Raw genomic sequence first — 23410 nt, 5'->3', positions numbered from 1 at the left:
CTGTAATCTTAGCACTTTGGGAGGCTGAGGCAGGCGGATTGCTTGAGCTCAGGAGTTCAAGACCAGCCTGGGCAATATAGCAAGACCTTGTCTCTACCAAAAAAAAAAAAAAAAAAAAAAGAAAAGTTATATAGACTTAGGTTATTTCGGCTTATGACGATTAGAAATCTTCTTTGCCGTTTTTCCTTTGGTATCATGTTGTAATCTTAGGAATTTTGTGTTCTAAGCAATTCTAATTAAAATCTTCTTATCTTTTTAGATTAAGGCTCTACGTACTGCCTTTTCAACTCATTTTTTGAGACTGATAAAATTTTTAAAGAAAAAGTTAATATGAGATACAACATTTAGCTCTTTTAAGTTCTTCATTGGTTTCCATAGCAAAACAAAGACATTATCAGTGATATGCAAGGGAGTCTTACTCAGGTAGCAGGGTGGAAATGTCCTCCCTTGCCCATCCCATAATACTGTATGAGGTTTTGCAGTTTCTCTATCTGCTTCTATGGTGGCAAGTTATATCTTTGCATTCCTTTTGATTATTACCTTATTAGTCTCCTTTATTTTTTATTTTATTTATTTATTTATTTTTTTTTTGAGACACAGTTTGACTCTGTCACCCAGGCTGGAGTGCAGTGGCATGATCTTGGCTCACTGCAACCTTCGCCTCCTGGGTTCAGGCAATTCTCTAGACTCAGCCTCCCGAGTAGCTGTGATTACAGGCGTGTGCCACCAGGCCCGGCTAATTTTTTTTTGTATTTTCAGTAGAGACTGGTCTCGAACTCTTGACCTCAAGTGATCCACCTGCCTTGGCCTCCAAAAGTGCTGGGATTACAGATGTGAGCCACCACGCCCCGGCTGTAATCCCAGCACTTTGGGAGGCTGACGTGGGTGGATCACGAGGTCAGGAGATCGAGACCATCCTGGCTAACACGGTGAAACCCCGTCTCTACTAAAAAAAAAAAAAAATACAAAAAATTAGCCGGGCATGGTGGTAGGCACCTGTAGTCCCAGCTAGTCGGGAGGCTGAGACAGGAGAATGGCCTGAACCCGGGAGGCAGAGCTTGCAGTAAGCCGAGATCACGCCACTGCACTCCAGCCTGGGCAACAAAAGTGAGACTCTGTCTCAAAAAAACTCTGTATTTGAAGTAAGAATTATGGGTAGTAGCTGTGTTAAAAACATATCTAAGAGAATAATTTGAAATTAGTTGGAGAGGCTTGTGTAATTACCACCATCAATTGCACTGTTCTCCGAGGACTCTTGGGGCAGAGGGAGAGCTAAAGTCTTGTTGAAGGCTTAAAAAAGGTCTTACCTCCCTTTTTTCCCCTTCCTTAAGACATAGAGAAGAAATTAAATCTCAGGGATTTTCTCTACATTGGAAATGACCCATAGTTGCTCTTTTCCAGTTAGAGACTCTGGGGAATAAGATTTTAGTGAAATATATCGAGTATGGTGAGGGGCATTAGTGTGAAACAGCATAATAAAGTTTTACAGAAACATGTTTCCATGCTTCCACTTGCAGGAATTTCAGAGGCTGCTTTCAGGTTTTTGTAGTATTTAGTCCTCTACAGGAAGACTTTTGTTGGCTTTGAATATTTTCTCTGACTTCTTGGTGGATATGTAGAGTATCTTTTTAAACTGGTTATTTTTCAAAAATGGGAAATTCTGACCATTGTTAATGTATTTTAATTTGTACCCTAACGAAATTTTTTTGTTTTCTGCTTTTATATGATTATATATTAAATAATTGAATTTGTAGGTGATGGAGAGGTGATTGAACAAATTATAAGCCTGCAAACCAATGATAGTGATGAACGCAGCCCAGAATCGAGTATTCTTGATGGAATGATAAGACAGTTGCAGCAGCAGCAAGATCAGAGAATGGGAGCAGATCAGGATGCTATTCCAAGAGGACTTTCAAATGGTGAAGAAACACCCCGGAGAGGTAATAAATACTGATAAATATTTTACCTGAATATGGCTGCATTGAAATTAAAGAGTAAACGAAGTCTTTGTCAGGTACATGTAATGTGAGAAACTTAAGTAAACAATGTATTTTTACAACTTAATTAGTAGTCTGAAGGTAGCTTTGTGAGGTGTAAGATAATGTAGTAACAAATGGGTATTTGAATTTCAAGTACTGCTGAAGCCTTTTGTGCTCTAAAAATATAGTATTTACAAAATTGTATTAAATAGGAGCGAATAACCAATTGGTTTTTAAGATAAAACCATAGTTCTAGCTTTTCTTTACTTTAACATTGGTAATTTTTGAAAAACTGTATTGGGTAGAGTATGATTTTTCTTATTGAATCAGAAAGTTTGAAAAGTTAGTGAGTTTTCAGTGTGGAGTCCTTAAAAGTGCAGTGTAGAAGTAAATACATAACAATCACTAGTCTCCTTTCAATTAGTTCCACTATTTACTTTGTTTCTAGTCCAGTGTGATTTACAAGTTTCATTATTCATTTAAAATAGTACTTTTTTTCTCTTAAACTTACAGCATAAGACTTTATTTTTTTATTTTGGAAAGAAAGGTTGGAAGAAGGATACAATGAACAGCCATATATTCTTTACCTAGATTCCTTATATTACTATACTTGCTTTAGCTTTTTTTTGTGTATGTGTGCACACACACATTCCTATATGTTTTTTTCAGAAGCATTTGAAAGTAAGACTTGTGACACTTTATACCTTAATGCTTCATCCTGTATCATCCAAGAACCAGAGATATTCTCTTACATAACCATAATACAGTGATCACATTCAACAAGCTGAATATGATAATTGTTGATATAGCACTGCTATCTAATTTTGAGTCCTTACTTACACTTCCCCAGTTGTCCCAATAACTAACTGTCCTTCCTCATGGCCTTTTTAAAAAAAAAATTTAGGATTTAATCAAGCCCTGCTCATTATATTTTAGGATTATGTCTTTTAATCCAGAAAAGTGTCCTCAGAGCACTGGTACTTTGGAAAGATTCAGGCCTGTTTTCACAAGATTTCTCTCAATTTGGATTTGTCTGATTGTTTCCTCATAATTGGGTTCAGGTTAAGCATTTAGACAGGAATACTGAATAGTTGATGCTATGTCCTCGGTCTGTCATGGCAAGAGGCACAAGATACATAAACACATTCTTCTGGCACCTACTGTATTGCCTTAAGATGTTCTAGAAATCGTATCAGTTCACAGAATTCTTCATCTTTTTTTTTTTTTTTTTTAATAGCTTCATACTCCTCCTCTGTGTGGAGTAACTAATCTTTGTAATCTCTTTATGGGCATTTAGGTTGTTTCTTATGCTTTGCTGTTATAAGTGATGTGATAAATAACTTTATGCATGTTTTCAAATTGTTGGAGAATAACGCTATGACTTGGGCAGTTAAATTTAGAATTTATATTTCTCAGTTCAAAAATGTTTCTTCATTAGAACACATTTCAATATACAGTATTTTAATATAAATGCTTGGTTTACTGGCGGGGCATTTAATGCCATTTGAAGTTGGTGTTCTCTAATGCACATTGGTACACATGTGATTGATAAATAGAGTGTGGTACATAGAAGAGTGCAGAAGTTGCATTCACTCGTGGATTTTTACCTAGGCAAGAAGAGCTGGCATAGCTGGAGTACAGCTCCATAGCCTCCCACAAGAATCAATATCACCCTCAGTTTTTCTGTTGTGTTAGTAGCAGGAGCCCCTTCACCTTGTATTGTAAGAAAATGAGCACTTTGTCTAGGACTTCCTCCTCAGAGGCTAGTCTCTGTGGCTTCCAGCTCATGGGAGGTTGCTCAGCCTCCTGTACCCACCTTAACAGCAGCCCCTCAGGCTCAGAGCGTCACTGTTGTCTTCATTGCATCATCACCCACTTGCCCAGCTCTAGTTTAAGCACGACTGGCATTTACCCACAACGTTTTATTTGTTTGACTTTTTAATAACCATCTTGCCTTGGTGGCTCAGATTATCTCTTGAGAATCATGAGAATCATGATTACTGTTGTAAGAGCTCTTGTAAAACCACTTTGATTTCAGGTATCTGTCTTCAGTGCAAATTTTTCAAAAAGACTTTTTTTAGTGTGCAATTTTTATGAAGGCACAGTTTTTAGGAATGCATATATAATGTAATGTAAAATGTACATTTTATAATTTCAGAAAGTCTAGTAAAAATTGAAATTGAGGTTTAATAGTTAATGTTTGTTGAGTATTCTACATTTTGATCTTAGTCATGTTAAGATTCTGTCAGGCTGGGTGCAGTGGCTCATGCCTATAATCCCAGCACTTTGGGAAGCCGTGGTAAGAGGATTGCTTGAGGTCAGGTGTTTGTGACTAGCCCGGGCAACATAGGAAGACCTTGTCTGTACAGAAAATAAATTTAAAAAAGATTTTTCTCACAAAGTTTTTTCAGTAGATACTATCTTCTCTTAGTTCTTTATTTTTGGTGCACGTCTTAGGTGAACGTGTGCTTGTTACATGCTAAATGTATATTAGTTTAAAGGTGTATTGGAATCACTTCCTCATCATTTTTTCCTAGGTTTTAGAAGGCTGAGCTTAGACATTCAGTCCCCTCCAAATATTGGTCTGCGTCGTAGTGGACAAGTTGAAGGTGTTCGTCAGATGCATCAAAATGCTCCACGCAGTCAGATTGCTACAGAACGTGACCTGCAGGCTTGGAAACGAAGAGTGGTTGTACCAGAGGTACCACTAGGCATATTTAGGTTTGTTTTAGGATATCTATTTATAATGTTTCTATCTGTGAAAATATATTCATATGGTTATTTACACATTCTGTATTCCATTAATTGTGTAAATAATTGTATAAATATATTAGTAATGAGTGGGAATCTTACTATTTTAGTTGTGGTAGGAAAATGTCAGAATTATTCTCTAACGTTTTTACTACGTTAAAGGTTTTCAGAGCCAGTCTTGCTTCTTTCTTTTTTTTTTTTTTCGAGACGGAGTTTCGCTCTCGTTGCCCAGGCTGGAGTGCAGTGGCATGATCTCAGCTCACTGCAACCTCCGCCTCCCGGGATCAAGCGATTCTCCTGCCTCAGCCTCCTGAGTAGCTGGGCTGACAGGCGCCTGCCACCACGCCCAGCTAATTTTTTGTATTTTTAGTAGAGACAGGGTTTCACCATGTTGGCCAGGCTGGTCTTGAACTCCTGACCTCAGGCGATCCACCCGCCTCAGCCTCCCAGTGTGCTGGGATTACAGGCATGAGCCACCGCGCCCAGCTCCGTCTTTTTTTTATCCATACACACACACACCCACTTTTGTCCTTGCAGTATTATTTTGAAAGAAATCCTAGATGTAATATTATTTTTGTCCATAAGCATATTAGTGTGTATTTCTAAAAGATAAGAAATTTTAAAATATATAACATAATGCTGTTATCACACCTTAAAAAAACCGTACCTTGGTTTCTCAGTATAACCAAATATCCAGGCTGTGTTTAAATTTCCAGTTGTTTCAGGTGTCATAAATGTTTTCGGTTTTTTGCAAGACTGCTTCATAAGTGATAATTCTATCAGAAGGCACACATAAATAGCCTCCTCAGTTTTTGTGATGTTAGCAGCTATCAATGCTTAATGTCTAGATTCATTAATTTATTAGCTGTTATATAATCATGATTTTTAACTCTGTGAAAACTTCTTCATTTATTATCTTGGACACTTCTAAAAAAGAAATCTACCCAAGTATACTTAATTATCAAGTAGCAAAGTTTGTATGGGAAAGGCAGAGTAGATGCTTGATTATTTTGCTTTATTTCCCCTCAAAATAAAGATTTATTCCTTTTCGTTATTCAACAGCGACCAATTTGTATGTGTGTGTGTTTTAATGTATAAATCAAATAGCTGGGGTTTAACTTATTTCTGATATTCTTTATTGATGTTTAAATCATCTCTTTCTAGCCATGAGGAGCCTCTTTACAAGGCTCGCTATCCTTTCAAAATGACTAGTAGTTTTCCATAGCATCCTTACTATGAGACAGGGAAAGATATTATAGTTCATCTTGTAAATTTTTGACCTATATCTGAAATTAAGCAGCCCTATTTTCTTTTAATAAGAAATGTTATTTCTTTTATTTTTTTGAGGCAGAGTTTTGTTCTCATCCAGGCTGGAGTGCAATGGCACGATCTTGGCTCACTGCAACCTCTGCCTCTGGGTTCAAGTGATTCTCCTGCCTCAGCCTCCCGAGTAGCTGGGACTACAGGCATGCGCCACCACGCCTGGCTAATTTTGTATTTTTAGTAGAAACGGGGTTTCTCCATGTTGGTCAGGCTGGTCTCGAACTCCCGACCTCAGGTGATCTGCCTGCCTCGGCCTCCCAGAGTGCTGGGATTACAGGTGTGAGCCACCGCGCCCAGCCTAAGAAATGATATTTTATATTGCTTCTTGGCCTTTTGGCTAAGATGAAGTGTAGAAATGATATTTTGTAATTATAATATGGGCAGTAGTGTCCTTGGTGCTGAGTTGTAATGTACTGATTTGAGTTATTGAAATGGAAGCAGCAAATACTTTTTTGAATGATATCTAAAATGTTTCAGTATTTTCTCATGTTTGTGTGTCATAATAACTTAATAGCTTGAAGATAATTTTGTAAATTTATCTTTGTGTTTTTATATGTTTAACCAGAAGAGTTTCAGTGAATGCTGGAGTGTTATTAGATAGTACTTATATATTGTTCTGTGAATTTGGGAAGGACTAGAAAATGGTGAAAAGCAAAATGTGGAATTGTGATGAGAAATACAGAAAATCAGTATGTATATAGTATGCTGTAATTAAGTTTTAAATTGGCGTCTAAGTCTTATGGTCATCAGAACCAAAAGTGTCATTTTGGGATGCTTTTTCAAAACCAAGGGAAGCAAACAGGTGTCAAGAGAGAAAGACCTGAAAAATTAGTTTCTTAAACACACAAGCATTTATTTTCTTATCTGAAGGAAGACTAGAAATAATCTAAGGCTGGAATAGTGGTTCCATAGTTAATCAGGAACTTAGACTCCTGTGTTTCTCATCCCCATCATGGAGCTTGGCTTCTAGTCTTTTTTTGTGTGTGTGTGACAGTTTCGCTTTTGTCACCCAGGCTGGAGTGCAGTGGCATGATCTCGGCTCACTGCAACCTCTCCTGGGCTCAAGCGATTCTCTTGCCTCAGCCTCCAGAGTAGCTGGGATTACAGTGATGGGTCACCACACCCGGCTAATTTTGTATTTTCAGTAAAGATGGGGTTTCACCATGTTGGCTAGGCCTGGTCTCAAACTCCTGTCCTCAGGTGATCCACCTGCCTCGGCCTCCCAAAGTTCTGGGATTACAGGCGTGAGCCACCGCATCCAGCCTTGGCTTCTAGTCTTAAGGTCACTGCATAGTCCAAGGTAGCTGCTGAAGCTGTAGTTATTACATATCTGTATTTGTGATGTAGGTTGAAATTTAGAAGAAAAGAAGAAAGATGTTCAGATGTCAAAAAGGGCATTTCTAGTCAAAGGAACTTGCTTTAAGTAGCCGTGTGGCATTTCTGCTTATAACTCATTGACCGGAATGTTGTCATTTGACCATAATAAGCTAAGGAGGAGAGGAGGTAACACAGTATCTATTTAGAGCAGCGAAGAGCCTGGATAAAAATTGGTATTGTTTCTATGGAAGAAAAGGAGAACGGCAGCTAGCTATCTGCCATAGTATAATTTTCACAGAAAAGAACGTAGCTCTTTCTAGCATTTTACTCTAAAATAAAGCTCATGTGAGATTTTATAAAGGCGATACTTGATTGAGATGTGGTGATCATTGCCTATGGCAACAGTTCCAATAGTGGAAACAAGGGTGAATTTTGCATAACTGTATGTTAGGATATCATTTGATAAGGATGAAGAGTATTTAAAAATCTGTTTTCTGACTATAAAAGTTTGTGTCTATTGTGAAAAATTTAGGTAATAGATATAAAAGCATAAAGGTAAATGACAGCTGTGCAGAGTTATGAGCATATAATGTTGCTTACCAGTATAAGTAATTCTTTTTTTGCCTAGGATTCAGGCACGTAGTTTGTCTTGATCCAATAATGGTAGAAATTCTATTCATTATAATTTTTTTTTTTTTTTTTGAGACGGAATTCTGCTTTTGTTGCCCAGGCTGGAGTGTAATGGTGTGATCTTGGCTCACTTCAACCTACACCTCCCGGGTTCGAGCGATTCTCCTGCCTCAGCCTCCAGAGTAGCTGGCAAGCCCAGCTAATTTTTTGTATTTTTAGTAGAGACGGGGCTTCACCATGTTGGCCGGGCTGGTCGTGAACTCCTGACCTCAGGTGATCCATGCACTTTGGCCTCCCAGAGTGCTGGGATTACAGGTGTGGGCCACTGCGTCTGGCCATATAAAAATTCTTTTATATACACTCTATGATCTTTGATAATACCACTTTTCTTAGCTGACCATCTCATTAGGAGTAAAATTGCGCGCACCTGAAAATGATACCGATGTCAAGTGTTCCTTTGTTTTATTGAGAATCAATTGTATGTGTTGCTTTATTGTCAAAGGGAAACATACAGATATCAAGTGGGATTTTCATTTGGCTGCAAGCTGAAAATCTCGTTATATGGTTCCTTAAACACACATAAAGCAGTGAAGTTGACAACCTGTGAAAGGTTGAGTCTGCTTTAGAAATCCCCGCTGGATAAAATAATGTTCTACTGTAATCTTGAGCGTGGGCTGTCAGGCGTACTTAGAAAAAAATGCAATTTTCTTAAAAATCAGTTTTTGTCCTTACAGCATTTACTCTTACACTCTGTTGAGTGTCTAGTTATACCTTGGAGCATGGCCAAGATTTCAGTATTAAACCTTTTTCCTTTGAGATGTTAAAGTAAACAAAAACATAAAATCCACGTGTTTTTAATAATGTTCCAGTTGGAGAAAAGGGGCAGTCAGTCTTTTCCAGAGAAGAAAAATGATTTTAGTACCTTCTTCTTGGTGGCAGGTCTTTTGCTTTGAAATTGGTCAGAATAACATAATCTTTTTGTTTATCATGTGAGTGAAATATAGGTGATTAGAAAAACCAGTAACATTGCTATTCTTGTTTTCTATAAATTATCAAACATAGCTTGAATAAATGTGGAGAAGGCAGACTCTGTGCTTATTTTTTCTTTAGAGAAAGGAATTGCAATCTTGGAAAATCATGAAGACGTTTTGAAAAGCTATTATGGGAGATTCTGTTTGAATTGGTCCTAATAGTACCAATCAGAAAAGAAATCAATGAATATTTTTGCCTCAGATACAAAAAATAGGTCTTTCTAACTGCCTCTGAGATTTTATTTATATTCATATAAATTTTTAACATGTTTTAACTTTAGAGATTTTGTGTATTTTTAAAGTGTATAAACTTATGATTTATAGAATCACACTGGTTTTTATTCTTTATATCCTTTAGTTATCCATCAGTTCAGTAGTTAATATAACTGGGTATTTAAATTTGTAGGAAGCTGGAAGACTTCCGATTAGAGAAAGGTGAAGAAGAAAGAAATCTTTATATAATAGGAAGAAAAAGAAAGACTCTTCAGCTCTCATATAAGGTAACCTAAATTCTGTTTTCTTAGCAAATTAGAAATTAAATTGAAATTTAGAGTTTTCTTTTTGATTTATAAAACTATCAGTAACTTTCATCTGAAGTGGAGTATTTCTTGCTTAAGGTTTTCTGTTTGGGATTTAAAATAGTAGACTTAAGGTTATATAGCTGTTAGAAAGGAGTAGTTTGAAAACTTGAGAAAAATTGCCTAGTGCCTAACAATGGTATTGAGTTCTTAATTTTAGTTACTAAATTATTTGATTCTGAATTTTCATTTGGTTCTTTTTTTTTTTTAAGGGCTCTCAGTTTTCTACTAAAATTCTCATTGTTTTAATTACTTGGAAATCAGCCATAGCTATTTTAAAAACAGGTCTGGTAATTTCATTTTTTTCAATGTCTTGCTTCCCTGTGGACCGTTTTCTATTGCCTGTTGATTTTTCTCCTTTTTTATCATCATATTTTTGTTTCTTTTTTGATTGTTAAATATTAGAAAAGATTTGAAGCACAGGATGGCTTTGTTCCCAGGGAAGATTTACATTGACTTTTGGCAGCCTTCTGGGGCCACTCTCAAGCCTATATTGCCTTATCCAAACAAGAATGGGCTTTAGTTCCTTGGGATTACTGTTGTATCTGTACTTTACCTACAGGTCTAGGCTGTAGACTTTTGGGCTAACAGCCAAAGCCTGGGGGATTCCCCTACATATAGGAGGCCATGAGTTGCAAGTTTATTACCCTAACTCGTGAGTTAGTTTGTGATTTTGCTTACTTGCTAAACCTTCCATCTCCCTCTTCCAGAATGAAATTCTAGGGTTAAAATATATATATATGTGTGTGTGTGTGTGTGTGTATATATATATACACACACACACACACATATCTTTTTTTGATCTTGGTTCTGTGATTCTTCATAACCTTTTAAGGCGTAAAGTGCCTTTAAACAGATTTGTTAAAAAATATGTTTTACCAGATTTTCTAGTTTTTCTTAGTGAAAGTTTGGCCCACCTACATGTTAACCTATTATCACTCGTGAAACTCATTAATATGAGTTTTTGCCAAAATCAGTACTGACAAATTAAGGAAAATTCAGTTCATTTTAAGATCATCCAGTGATAATGTTGAAATTCTCAAACTGACCAATGCTTATTAGACAGATGGCCACTCATGTGAAAATTGATTTGTGCATAAATTTAAGGAATATGTGCTCTCATTGGGTAATCTCATCTGCTTTTGTGGTTGGGGAATGGCATGCCTTTTAAAAAAACTAAAACCAATATAGTTACTTTATTTGGCTGATTTTGAATGATTTTTCTGTTTTGATAAAAATATATTTAAAACATTCAGAACTGAAAAGCACAGACAACAAATTATGTAAACATTAAAAACCTGAAAATACACATACTTACAGTTAATATTTGAACATTAAAAAGAAAACTTTTAACTTGAGGGGTATATGTGCAAGTTTGTTATATAGATAAATTGCCAGTCATAGGGATTTGGTGTATGGATTATTTTGTTACCCAGATAATAAGCATTGTACTTGATAGGTAGTTTCCTGATCCTCACCCTTTTCCACCCTGTACCCTCAGTTAGGTCCTGATGTCTGTTGTTCCCTTCTGTACTCAATGCTTGGCTTTCACTTATAAGTTAGAATATGTGGTATTTGGTTTTCTATTCTGATGTTAGTTCGCTTGGGATAGTGGCCTCAGCTTCACTCATGTTGCTGCAAAGGACATGATCTCGTTTTTTTTTTATGGCTGGGTAGTATTCCATGGTTTATATTATACCATATTTTCCTTATCTAGTCTACCATTGATGGGAATTTAGGCTGATTCCATGTCTTATGCTATCGTGAATAGTGCTGCAGTGAACATAGGTGTATATATGTCGTTATGGTAGAATGAGTTCTTTTCCTTTGGGTATATACCCAGTAATGGGATTATTCGGTTGAATGGTAATTCTGTTTTAAGTTCTTTGAGGGATCGTCAAACTGCTTTCCACAGTGGTTAAGTTACAGTCTCACTAGCAGTGTATAACCATTCTCTTTTCTCTGCAACTTCACCAGCATCTGCTATTTTTTGATGCCCTCCACCCTCCAGTTTTTTTTTTTTTGGGGGGGAGATAGGGTCTCACTCTTGCCCAGGCTGGAGTGTAGTGGTGCAATCATGGCTCACTCACTGCAGCCTCAACCTCCTGGGCTTGAGTGATCCCCCCACCTCAGCCTCCCTAGTAGCTGGGACTATAGCTGTGTACACCATGCCCAGCTAATTTTTTGTTTTTTGTTTGTTTGTTCTTGTTGTTGTTGTTTTTTAGGGGCAGGTTCCTCCATGTTGCCTGGGTTGGTCTCAAACTCCTGGGCTCAAGTGATCTGCCTGCCTTGTCCTCCCAAAGTGCTGGAATTACAGGTGTGAGCCCTGACGTCTGGCCTTGACTTTTTAATAATAGCCATTCTGACTAGTGTGAGATGGTATCTCATTGTGGTTTTGATTTGCATTTCTCTAATGATTAGTATGTTGAACATTTTTTCTTTACACCTATGTATAGAGATAGTGAGACATTCCTTGAGAAGTTGCTTACTGCATCATAATATACGAATACATATTTTTCATTTCTGAGATTTATACTTTTAAGGTAACATCCTTTTCAGATTATTGTTATTCTCCCTCATTCGTGGTAAACCACTTAACTTACAGCATAGCTTGGAAAATGCCCATCTAATGTGCATTTTCTCATGTTTTCTAAGGACTTTAAAAGTAAAATTACTACTTGAGTTAAAACTGTATGGCAAAAATGCTACCTTCTTTTTAAGTCTTTTTTTCTTTTTGCTTTAAATCCTTTTGGAAACTAGATAGAATGCCTATTTTGTTGATATCGTCCTTATTTAGGTGTTGATTTTCATTTGCATGTTTTTCTATGTTTCAGTCGGATTCAGTGGTTTTGGCATCACAGTCTAGACAAAGGACATGTAGGCGTAAATATCCAAATTATGGTAGAAGAAATCGTAGCTGGCGTGAGTTATCTTCTGGAAATGAGTCTTCAAGCTCTGTAAGACATGTGAGTGGAAAACTTTAAAATGTTATAAGATAATCTTAAATGAATTTGGCTTAATTCTTTACTTTGAATGAATATACCCCAAATTTATATGAAAACACAGCATTCTGCAGAGATTAATATGAAATTTCACATTTTGAATGTTAACAAAAACTTTTAATGGCTAAGATAGTCACACACCGTACACTTGTGCAATCCAGTGGTTTTTACATGTTGAGCATCCCAACTCAGAATTTTGAAATGCACCAAAATCTGAAACTTTCTGTATATAAACATGATGTTCTAGTGTGCATTTCAGATTTTGGATTTTTGGGTTTGGCATGCTCAACCTGTAAGTGCAAAATCAAATTTTCCAAAATCTGAAAAAATACGAAATCTGAAACAATTCTATTCCCAAGCGTTCTGGATAAGGGGTATATAACCTGTAGTATATTGACAGAGTTGAGCCATCGTCACCCCTATTAAATTTTAATACATTTCATCATCCCTAAAAGAAACCCTATTCCCATTTACAGTCATTTGCCAGTACCTCCCTCTCCCCCAGCCCCTCACAATCACTGGTATATTTTCTTTTTCTGCATTTGCCTGGTCTGGACATTTTATATGAATGGGCCCTTTTTTTTTTTTTGAGTTGGAGTCTTGCTCTCTTGCCAGGCTGGAGTGCAGTGGCGCGATCTCGGCTCACTGCAACCTCCGCCTCCTGGGTTCAAGCGATTCTTCTGCCTCAGCCTCCCGAGTAGCTGGGGCTACAGGTGAGTGGTGGCCCAGCTAATTTTTGTATTTTTAGTACATGTTGGCTAGGATGGTCTGGATCTCTTGACCTTGTGATCCACCCGCCTTGGCCTCCCAGAGTGCTGGGATTACAGGCGTGAGCCACCACGCCCAGCCGGACGGGCTCTTAAAATATGATTTTGTGACTGGCTGCTTTCACACTGCATAATGTTTTCTCTAATGATTAGTATGTTGAGCATTTGTGTAGCATGTATCAATACTTCATTCTTTTTTTACTTTTTATTGCCTGGTAATTCTCCCATTGGATGAACCACATTTTGTTTATCCATTTATCAGTTGATGGACATTTGTATTGTTTTCACTATTTGGCTGTTATGAATAGTGCTGCTTATCAACATTCATGACAGATTTTTGTTTAGACATGTTTTCATTTCTTTTGGGTCACGCTAGGAGACGGTATGCTGGGTCATATGGCAAGTCTTATGTTTTAACTTTTTGAGGACCCTGCAGACTCCTTCAGACTGGCTCTACCATTTTATATTCCCACCAGAAATATGAGAGTTCCAGTTTCTCTACATCCTCACCAATGATCGTTATTATTCCATTTTATTTATGCTATCTTAATGGGCGTGAAGTAGTATCTCTTGGTTTCACCAGTTTGCATTTCCCTAATGACCAGTAATGTTGAACATGTTTGATGCTTATTCAGATCTTTTGCTTATTTTTCCCTTTTTTTGGGGGGTCTTTTTATTGTTGTAAGACTTCTTTGTATATTCTGGATACAGTCCTTTATGACTTGTAGATATGTTACTTGTAGAATTTTTCTCCCATTCTGTGGGTTGTCTTTTCACTTCTTTGGTGGTGTCTTTTGAAGGGTGAAAGTTTTAAATATTGATGAGATTCATTTTATTTTTTCCTTAGTAGCTTGTTCTTTTGCTGTTGTGTCTAAGTCTTTGTTTAATACCTTTGATTGATTTTTAATAATCATATGTAAGCTAATGGTCTTCATTTTGGTTTGTTTGAGGGAGAAACCAATTTTTTTGGTAAAGAGTATTTAATAGGCCGGGTGTGGTGGCTCATGCCTGTAATCCCAGCACTTTGCGAGGCCAAGGTGGGCAGATCACTCCTGATGTCAGGAGTTCAAGACCAGCCTGGCCAACATGGTGAAACCCTGTCTCTACTAAAAAGACAAAATTTAGTTGGACGTGGTGGTAGGTGCATGTGATCCCAGCTACTTGGGAGGCTGAGGCAGGAGAATCGCTTGAACCCGGGAGGTGGATGTTGCAGTGAGCCGAGACTGTGCCACGGCACTCCAGCCTGAGCATCAGAGCGAGACTCTTGTCTCAAAAAAAAAAAAAAAAAAGTATTTAATACTACAGTGTTAAAATTTCCTGATTGAGTAATGTTTTGAGGAATGAAGTGTTAGGTATGACTGAAAAGTTCATTTAATTGTCTTATGATGCAGTAGGTTAATAATTAAGCATGGGGTTTGAGTTTAAATCCAAGTTCTTTTACTTTGGCACATTGCTTAGCTTTTCTGTGCCTCTGTCTATGTAATATGCACCTCAGAGGCACGGTAACGTGCACCTCAGAGGTGTGATGAGAATTAATTTAATCAATAATGTAAAGTGTTTAAAATAGTGCCTAATACACAATAATGTTAGCTACGATTATGATTAAAACCATCTGTTTAAACTGTTTTTATTTTTTTGAGACAGGGTCTTGCTCCGTTGCCTAGGCTGTAGTGCATGGTGCAGTCATGGCTCACTGTAGCCTCAAACTCCTGGGCTCAAGCTATCCTCCTCCTTCAGCCTCCCAAGTAGCTGGGATTAACAGGCACCAGCCACCCTGCCTGACTAAACTATTGTATTATGTAATGAGAATGTTTTTACATTCTTTTTTTTTTGAGATGGGGTCTTGCTCTGTCCCCCAGGATATAATAGGAAATAGTTATTTTATTATCTGTCATTTTTATGCTGGTTGACCTTTTTCTCTTTTCTTTTTCTGCATATATATATTTCTTCCAAAGGTTCTATATGTAACTTCCATTGTATGACTTAAGCAATTGGATAGTCAGGTTATATCATGGTTTGGAATAAAGGGTTATATATAGACTTTGCCTTTGGGAGGAAGGTGTAGTATCCTAGTCTGGAAATAACTATTTTACCATGCAGCTCTGTTCCAACCTCTCCCCCTCAAGTACCTCGAATTTGCCTAACATAGTAGACATGGGATGGTTTCCTTTGGGAAAACTGTTACATAAAGTCATTCTAGAAAGGCTAGGGTGGTATGTAGTGGCATTATCATTATTGATATGGAAATACATTAATTACTGTCAAGGATATACAAAATCATAGAATCAATATGTAAAAAGTGCTATAAAAGGGCTAAACATTAATGCATTTTATTGTGTCTGGGAGGCACTGTTCTAAATCTTTTACATGTTATCTAATTTCATCATTTCAACAAGTAGGAATTAAGGCACTCTTATAATCTCTTTTAAAAATGAGGAAACTGAGGTACAGATATGGAGGTTCAGTAACTTTCCCACATTTATATAAAAAGTTAGCAGCATGGGCCGGGTGCAGTGGCTCATGCCTGTAAATCCCAGCATTTTGGGAGGCCCAGGTGGGTGGATCACGAGGTCAGGAGATCGAGACCATCCTGGGTAACATGGTGAAACCCCATCTCTACTAAAAATACAAAAAATTAGCCGGGCATGGTGGTGGGTGCCTGTAGTCCCAGCTACTGGAGAGGCTGAGGCAGGAGAATGGCATGAGCCCAGGAGGTGGAGCTTGTAGTGAGCCGAGATCGTGCCACTGCACTCCAGCCTGGGCGACCGATCTCAAAAAAAGAAAAAAAAAAAGTTAGCAGCATGATCTCAGAGCAGAAACCCTGCCTTCCCGAAGCATCAGTTCACTTGAGGATTTGGGGAAATTAAACTTAAAAAAAAATTTATTGAATGCCTCCTATCTACCAGGTGTAAATTTTTTATTTTGATGTAATTTCAGACATGAAAGTTCTAAGAATAACAAAAAATTCCTTTGTGTTTACCACCCTGAATGTTATCACTCTCCTTTATGTATGAATATGTTTTAATCCTTTTGAGAGTGAGTTGTACGTATGCCTCTTGATATCTACATATTTCCTTGTGTATTTTCAAAAACAAGTGATATAATTATCAAAATCAGGCTGGGTGCAGTGTCTCATGCCTGTAATTCTCAGCCCTTTGGGAGACCGAGGTGGGAGGATTGCCTGAGCCCAGGAGTTCGAGACCAGCCTGGGCAATACAGGGCAAGCCCTGCTCCTCAAAAAAATGAGAAAAAAAAAAAAATTAGCTGGGTGTGGTGACACACTTGTAGTCCCAGCTTCTCTGGAATCTGAGGCAGGATAATCACTTGAGCCTAGGAGGTTGAGGCTGCAGTGAGCCTTGGTTGCACCAGTGTAACTCTAGGCTGGGTGACATAGTGAGACACTGTGTCAAAAAAAACAAAAAATGAGGCAATAAACAACAATATAATGTCACTATCAGATCTGCAGATCTTACTCAAATTTTACCAGTCAATGGTCCTGATAATTTTTGTAGCAAAATAAAATCCTGGATCATGTGTTACGTTTTGTTGTGTCTGTTTGGTAACCTGAATCTAGTCTAGTTCCTTGATTTTTGTTTTAATGTTGATATTTTTTGATGATTTATGACTGGTAATTTTGATGATTAGGGTCATGCATTTTTGGCAGTAATACGACAGAAAATATACTGTTCTTCTCAGTGCATCACATCAGAAAGCACATGATTTGTTTTGTCCCACTACTGGTGATACGTGCTTTGATCACTTCCTAAGGTGGTGGTGTTTGCAGGTTTCTCTATGGTAAAATTACAGTCTTGATTGTTGGATTTACTCCTTGATCCATGGGCTGCAGAATGGATGTGGTGTTAGCAGGCATGAAAACAACATTAATCTCCTTTGACGTCCCCATCAGAGGTCTTGGGTGACTAGGTATATTGTCCACAAGCAGTAATATTTAGAAAGGAGTCTTTTTTTTCTGGTCAGTAGGTCTGAACAGTGGGCTTAGAATATCTGGTAAACCATGCTGTAAATGATGCTGTAAATAGATGTGCTGTCACCTAGGCTTTGTTGTTCCATTTCTTATGCACAGGCAGAGCAGATTTAACATAATTCTTAAGGGGCCTAAGATTTTTGAAAAGGTAAAAATGAACACTGGCTTCAGTTGAAAGTTACCAGCTGCATTAGCCCTAACAAGAGAGTGAGCCTGTCCCAGAAGCTTTGAAGCCGTAAGTCCCTCTAGCTGTGAAAGTCTTAGATGTCATCCTCTTCCAGTAGGAGGCTATTTATTTCATCCTCATTTAAAATCTGTTATTATAGCCACTTTCATTGATTATTTTAGCTAGATCTTCTGGATCACCTGCTGCAGGTTCTCCATTAAAGCACTTGCTGCTTCACCTTACACTTTTATGTTATGGACATGCCTTCTTTCCCTAAACCTCATGAACCAACCTTTGTCACCTCTCAGCCTTCATAGAATTAAAGAGAGTTAGGGCCTTGCTCTGGGTTAAGCTTTGGCTTAAGGAAATGTTATTGCTGGTTTGACCCTCTATCCAGACACCAAAACTTTCTCTATATTAGCCGTATGGCTATTTTGCTTTCTTACCATTTGTGTGTGCACTGGAATAGCATTTTATATTTCTTGGGAGAACTTTTCCTTTGCATTCACAACTTGGCTATTTGGTGCAAAAGGCCTAGCTTTTAGCCTGTGTTGGCTTTCACCATGCATTCCTTACTAAGCTTAATCATTTCTACATTGTGAGTTAAAGTAACAGATGTGTGACTCTTTCTTTCATTTTTGAATACTTAGAAGCTATTGTATGGTTATTAGTAGGTCTAATTGTAATATTGTGTCTCAGGGAATAGACTGGAGCAGTCAGAACACACATGATATTCATTAAGTGTGCTATCTTATGAGTATTGTTCCTAGTGCCCCCAAAACAATTAGAATAGTAACATCAAAGATCACTAATCATAAATCACAGTAACAGATACAATAATAATGAAAAAGATTGAAATATGATAATTACTAAAATGTGACGTAGAGACAGGAATGAGCTCATGCTGTTTAAAAATGGCACCAATAAACTTGCTGGGTTCAGGGTTGTCACAAAACTTCAATTTGTAAAAAACACAACTGTGAAGCACAATAAAGTAAAGCACCATAAAAAGTATGCCTGTGTATACATATTATATGCAGACACATGTATTTTTTTGTCTGTATATCTGTCATTGTTATGCACGACTTCATATTATTCTGATTTTAATGATACCCGTTTGTACTTCCCTTCTGTAGAGAGAAACCTGGCTCCTGTTATTTATTTAGATTTTTAATTTTTTTTTTTTTTTTTTTTTTTTTTTTTTACTTTGGAGGCAGAATCTTGCTCTGTTGCCCAGGCTGGAGTGCAGTGGCACGGTCTTGGTACGCTGCTACCTTCACCTCCTGGGTTCAAGCGATTCTCCTGACTCAGCCTCCCGAGTAGCAGGGATTACAGGCATGCATCACCACACCCGGCTAATTTTTTTATGTTTTTGGTAGAGACAGGGTTTCACCATGTTGGCCATGCTGGTCTCAAACTCCTGACCTCAAGTGATCTGCCTGACTTGGTCTCCCAAAATGCTGGGATTACAGGCGTGAGTCACCATGCCCAGCCCTGTTATTTATCATAAACTTGTTTAATTCTACAAACACAGAAAGTAGTTTAAGATTTACTAGGCTGGGTGGCTGAAGGCTGTCTCTACAAAAAATACAAAAAAAAAAAAAAAAATTAGCTGGGCGTGGTGGCGGGTGCCTGTAATCCCAGCTACTTGGGAGGCTGAGGCAGGAGAATCGTTTGAACCCACAAGGTGGAGGTTGCAGTGAGCCGAGACAGTGCCACTGCCCTCCAGCCTGGGTGACAGAGTGAAACTCTGTCTCAAAAAACAAAACCAAAAAAGATTTACTTACCCTGTGGTAAAAACCCTACTATGTAGAGTTTAGTTATTTACTTACTGTTCTTTTTTTGTCATTAATCAAATTGTATTTAGTACAAATAGTTCAAAAGTTATTTATCCTTCTTATACAAAATACAGCATACTACAGATAGTCCCACACTTGACATTTTTCACTTAAAATATCTTTGAGATCACTCCATATGATCCTTATTTGTTTTAAGAGTTATGTAGTACTTTATTGCATGATTGAAACAGTTTATTGAATCATTCTCCTGGTTATGGGCAGTTAGGTTGTTTCCAGTGTTTACATTATAAATAATACTACAGTGAATAATATTTTGTATATGTATTTTTGTACTGCTGGAAGTGTCATTTGGGGATATATTTCTTTCTTTGTTTTTTTCTTTTTCTTTTTTTTAGAGACAGGGTCTTGCCCTGTGGCCCAGGCTGGAGTGCAGTGGTGCAATCATAGCTCACTGCAACCTCGAACTCCTAGGCTCAAGTGATTTCCCAGCTTCTGACTCTTGAGTAGCTAGGACTACAGGCATGTGCTACCATGCCCAGTTAATTTTTGAACAAATTTATAATGACATGTATCCACCATTATAATATACAGAATGATTTTACTGCCCTAAAAATCCTCTGTGCTCCATCTGTTCATCTTTCTCTTCCTAACAGCCCCTGACAATCACTGATTTTTTGTCTTCATAGTTTTATCTTTGTAGAATGCCATGTAATTGGAATCATATAGCTAGTAGCCTTTGCAGATTGGCTTCTTTCATTTATTAATATGCATTTACATTTCCTACATGCCTTCTCATGGCTTGATAGTTTTTTGTTTGTTTGTTTGTTTTAGCACAGAATAATATTTCATTGTCTGGATATACCATAGTTTATCAGTTTACCTACTGAAGGATGTGTTGGTTGCTTCCAAGATTTGGCCATTATAAAGTTGGTATAAACATCTGGGTGTAGGTTTTTGTGCGGACATAATTTTTCACCTCATTTGGGTAAACATCAAGTGTGATTGCTGGATCTTATTATGTTTAGTTTTATAAGAAACTGCCAAACTGTCTTCCAAAGTAGTTGTACCATTTTGCATTCCTATCAGTAATGAATGAGAGTTCCTGCTGATCCACACCCTTGTTAAAAAATTCTTTCCAGCATCATCTGTAGATTCACAATCCCAAACAAAATCCCAGCAAATTAATTTTACTGACAAACTGATTTTTCGAGTTTATATAGAGAGGAAGAAGATCCAGTATAGCCAGCACAACAATGAAGAAGAAAAAAACTGAAAGACTGACACTCTACTTGGCATTAAGACTTACTGTAAATCTGCAGTTTTCAAGACAGTGATGCTGGTGAAAGAACAGATCAATGGAACAACATAAAGATCCCAGAAACAGACTGACACAAATATATTCAAATGATCTTTGGCAAAGGAGCAAAGAGAACTTGGTGGACAAATTTATTATTTTCAGCCAGTGGTAGAATAACTGGACATTCACATACAAAATAAACAAATCTTAGACACCAGTCTTTCACAAAAGTTAACTCAAAATGGATAATAAGCTTAATGTAAATGTAAAACAAAAAAAACCATAAAACTTCTAGAAGATAACAAAGGGCAAAATCTATGTGTCCATGAGTGTGGCATTGACCTTTTTAGATACGATATCAAAAGCACAATCGTGAAAGAAAAAAGATAACAAATTTGGACTACACTGAAATGAAAACTGCTCTGGGAAAGACACTGTTAAAAGAATGAAAAGATAAGCCACAAACCAGGATAAAATATTTGTAAAACTTATATCTGATAAATGACTTATATTCACAACATACAAAGAACTCTTAAAACCAAGCAATAAGAAGGCAGCCTAATTTAAAAATGGGCAGAAGATCTGACAGACACCTCACCAAAGAAGATAAACAGATGACAAATAACCATATGAAAAGCTACCAAAATATGTCACAGGGGATTGAAAACTAAAACAATTAGATACACCTATTAGAATAGCTAAAGTCCAAAACAGAAAACATTTACATTGACTTTTTTATTAACTTTGCTCAGAATGGCCTATTGTATCACTTTCTTTGCTAATGGTGGTATTGTTAAATCTTACGGATGTTCTCTTTTTGTCTTATGCTTTGATAAGAAAGGGATGTAGTGAAGAAGTTTGCTTTTTAAGTTTATCTAATTATATTCTTACTGATTACTGTTCATTTTTCTTAGATGATTTAATCTTATTGGGGAGGATTGTGTACGGCTTTTTTCTGGACATGTGTTATTTAACTTCAGGGATCAAGATTTTTTTCCCCCCTTCACAAATTAGGAGACTTCCTGTGATCAAAGTGAAGGTTCTGGTTCTTCAGAAGAGGATGAATGGAGAAGTAACAGAAAAAGTGAAAGTTACAGCGAAAGTTCAAGGTATCTGTTTTTAATTGTTGTGGTCTTCTAAGCATTTTAGTCATAGCCTTGGATGGAATCATACTTGAATTTTATTCAAGAGGCAAGAATTTGCAACTGTGGAACAGTTTTTGATACACTTAAAAGGAGACAAAAACTAGATCAACAGCTGTTCCTATAGGAGTATTTCAGGAGTTTTTTTTTTTTTTTTTTGACTTTAAGCAGTGGACCCGGCACTGTTGAACATGCATACTGAAAATATAAATTTAATCTTGGCTGCACTTAAAAAGACTAGTATCTAAAGTATGTGTGGTAAAACCACAGTATATTCATTATTATTGCATGTGTTGAATTTTTGTTAGTTTTGAGATCCAGATTTCCTGGGTCAGCCTCTGGTTCTTGGTGCATGTCACCTTCATCTCAACAGATGCTCAATCCAGAAAACTGGACCTCAATCTCTCTTGTCCACCTATCCATAACATGGCTAGAAAATTCTCCTTCCTGAATATCACTCAGATCATCTTTCTTTTTTTTTTGGTACTGTATTGGTTCAAACCATTATCACATACTCTCTGCTTCCTTTCTTGTCTTGTTTTACTTCATTGTGATAAGGAGCTAGAATGATTTTTTTTAAAATAACATAATGTATTATCTTTTTTAAAACAAATTTAATTGTGGTAAAATACACATAACAGAAATATAACCATTTAAAGCATGCAGTTCAGTACTGTTACGTACATTGACATAGTTGTGCAACCAGTCTCCAGAACCTTGTTTATCTTGCAAAACAGAAATTCTATACCAATTAAAGAATGATTCTTTTCTTTACCCTTCCTCATGTCCCTGGCAGCCACTATTCTACCTTCCGTGTTTTCATTCATTGTCTTCTAATTCAACTTTTCTTGAATTTTATTTATCCAAAACAGATGCTCTTATAATTTTTATAAATAAGCTCTTTTTCTAATAAATACCTTTTTGTAATGTGTTTACCTGTGTATTTGATAGAGATGAAAAGGTGTGTGGTTGGTTGAAGTTGGGCCAAGGATGGCCCAAGTAGAGACCTTTATTTTTATTATTATTTCTGTTTGTTGAAGCTAGTAGTGGACCAGGGACTAGTTTTCTATAACTAGTTTCCTCTTTGACTCTGATTTCGCTAAGGACTAGGACTAGTCTCTTTCTATCAGGGAGACTCCTCTTGGGAAGAAACTGACTACTTAGGGCCTTCAGTTTGGTGTAGCCATGCTTCCCTTGGGCTTCTCAGTGTATTCATTGATGGCTTGTGATTCCATTTGAAATTCCTGGTCTATACCTCAGCTTCCTCCAACATGGGGGTAGTGGTGAGGCCTATTTTTGGGGTTTTGTATGATTCTTACTGTTTCCATAAGTCTGTGTTTTGTTTCCTTGAAGGGGTAATTGCTAGTTGTCTTCCATCATATTTTATCTACAATATACCTAAATTTTTTTTTCAGGTTTATATCCTTTCCTAATTTCTAGTGTTAGTGAAGATTTCTCTTTTTCTCTTATCTTTTTCATGATCTTCAGTCACTTCAGTACTTGTTGGTAGTGAGGGGAGAATGCTCAAGTTAAATCTTTCTGGTATCTTCCCTTCCCTTTTCCTCCTCTCTCTGTTCCCTCAATTTTATATGATTGACTTGCTGTCAGTGCTTGTATTCTGGCTCCATTCAACTGAAAGCACT

At 37.1% G+C, this 23410-nt stretch overlaps 1 protein-coding gene across 6 annotated transcripts in view; it reads left to right on the top strand.

The window, feature by feature from the left end:
• The window catches only part of BRWD1 (bromodomain and WD repeat domain containing 1), a 127837-nt gene that overhangs the window by 52661 nt on the left and 51766 nt on the right, over window positions 1-23410 (top strand). For all 6 annotated transcript variants that reach the window (XM_024239366.3, XM_054542520.2, XM_054542521.2 and 3 more), the window contains 5 exons: window positions 1755-1940; window positions 4517-4700; window positions 9438-9531; window positions 12444-12575; window positions 21640-21734. In XM_024239366.3, coding sequence (XP_024095134.3) covers window positions 1755-1940; window positions 4517-4700; window positions 9438-9531; window positions 12444-12575; window positions 21640-21734 — 691 coding nt within the window. The remainder of the gene's footprint in view (window positions 1-1754; window positions 1941-4516; window positions 4701-9437; window positions 9532-12443; window positions 12576-21639; window positions 21735-23410) is intronic.

This window comes from Pongo abelii, chromosome 22 (genome assembly GCF_028885655.2).
Source record: "Pongo abelii isolate AG06213 chromosome 22, NHGRI_mPonAbe1-v2.0_pri, whole genome shotgun sequence".
Taxonomy (NCBI): domain Eukaryota; kingdom Metazoa; phylum Chordata; class Mammalia; order Primates; family Hominidae; genus Pongo; species Pongo abelii.
Note: the sequence above shows the minus strand (reverse complement) of the source record. Positions and strands in the feature narration are given on the sequence as shown.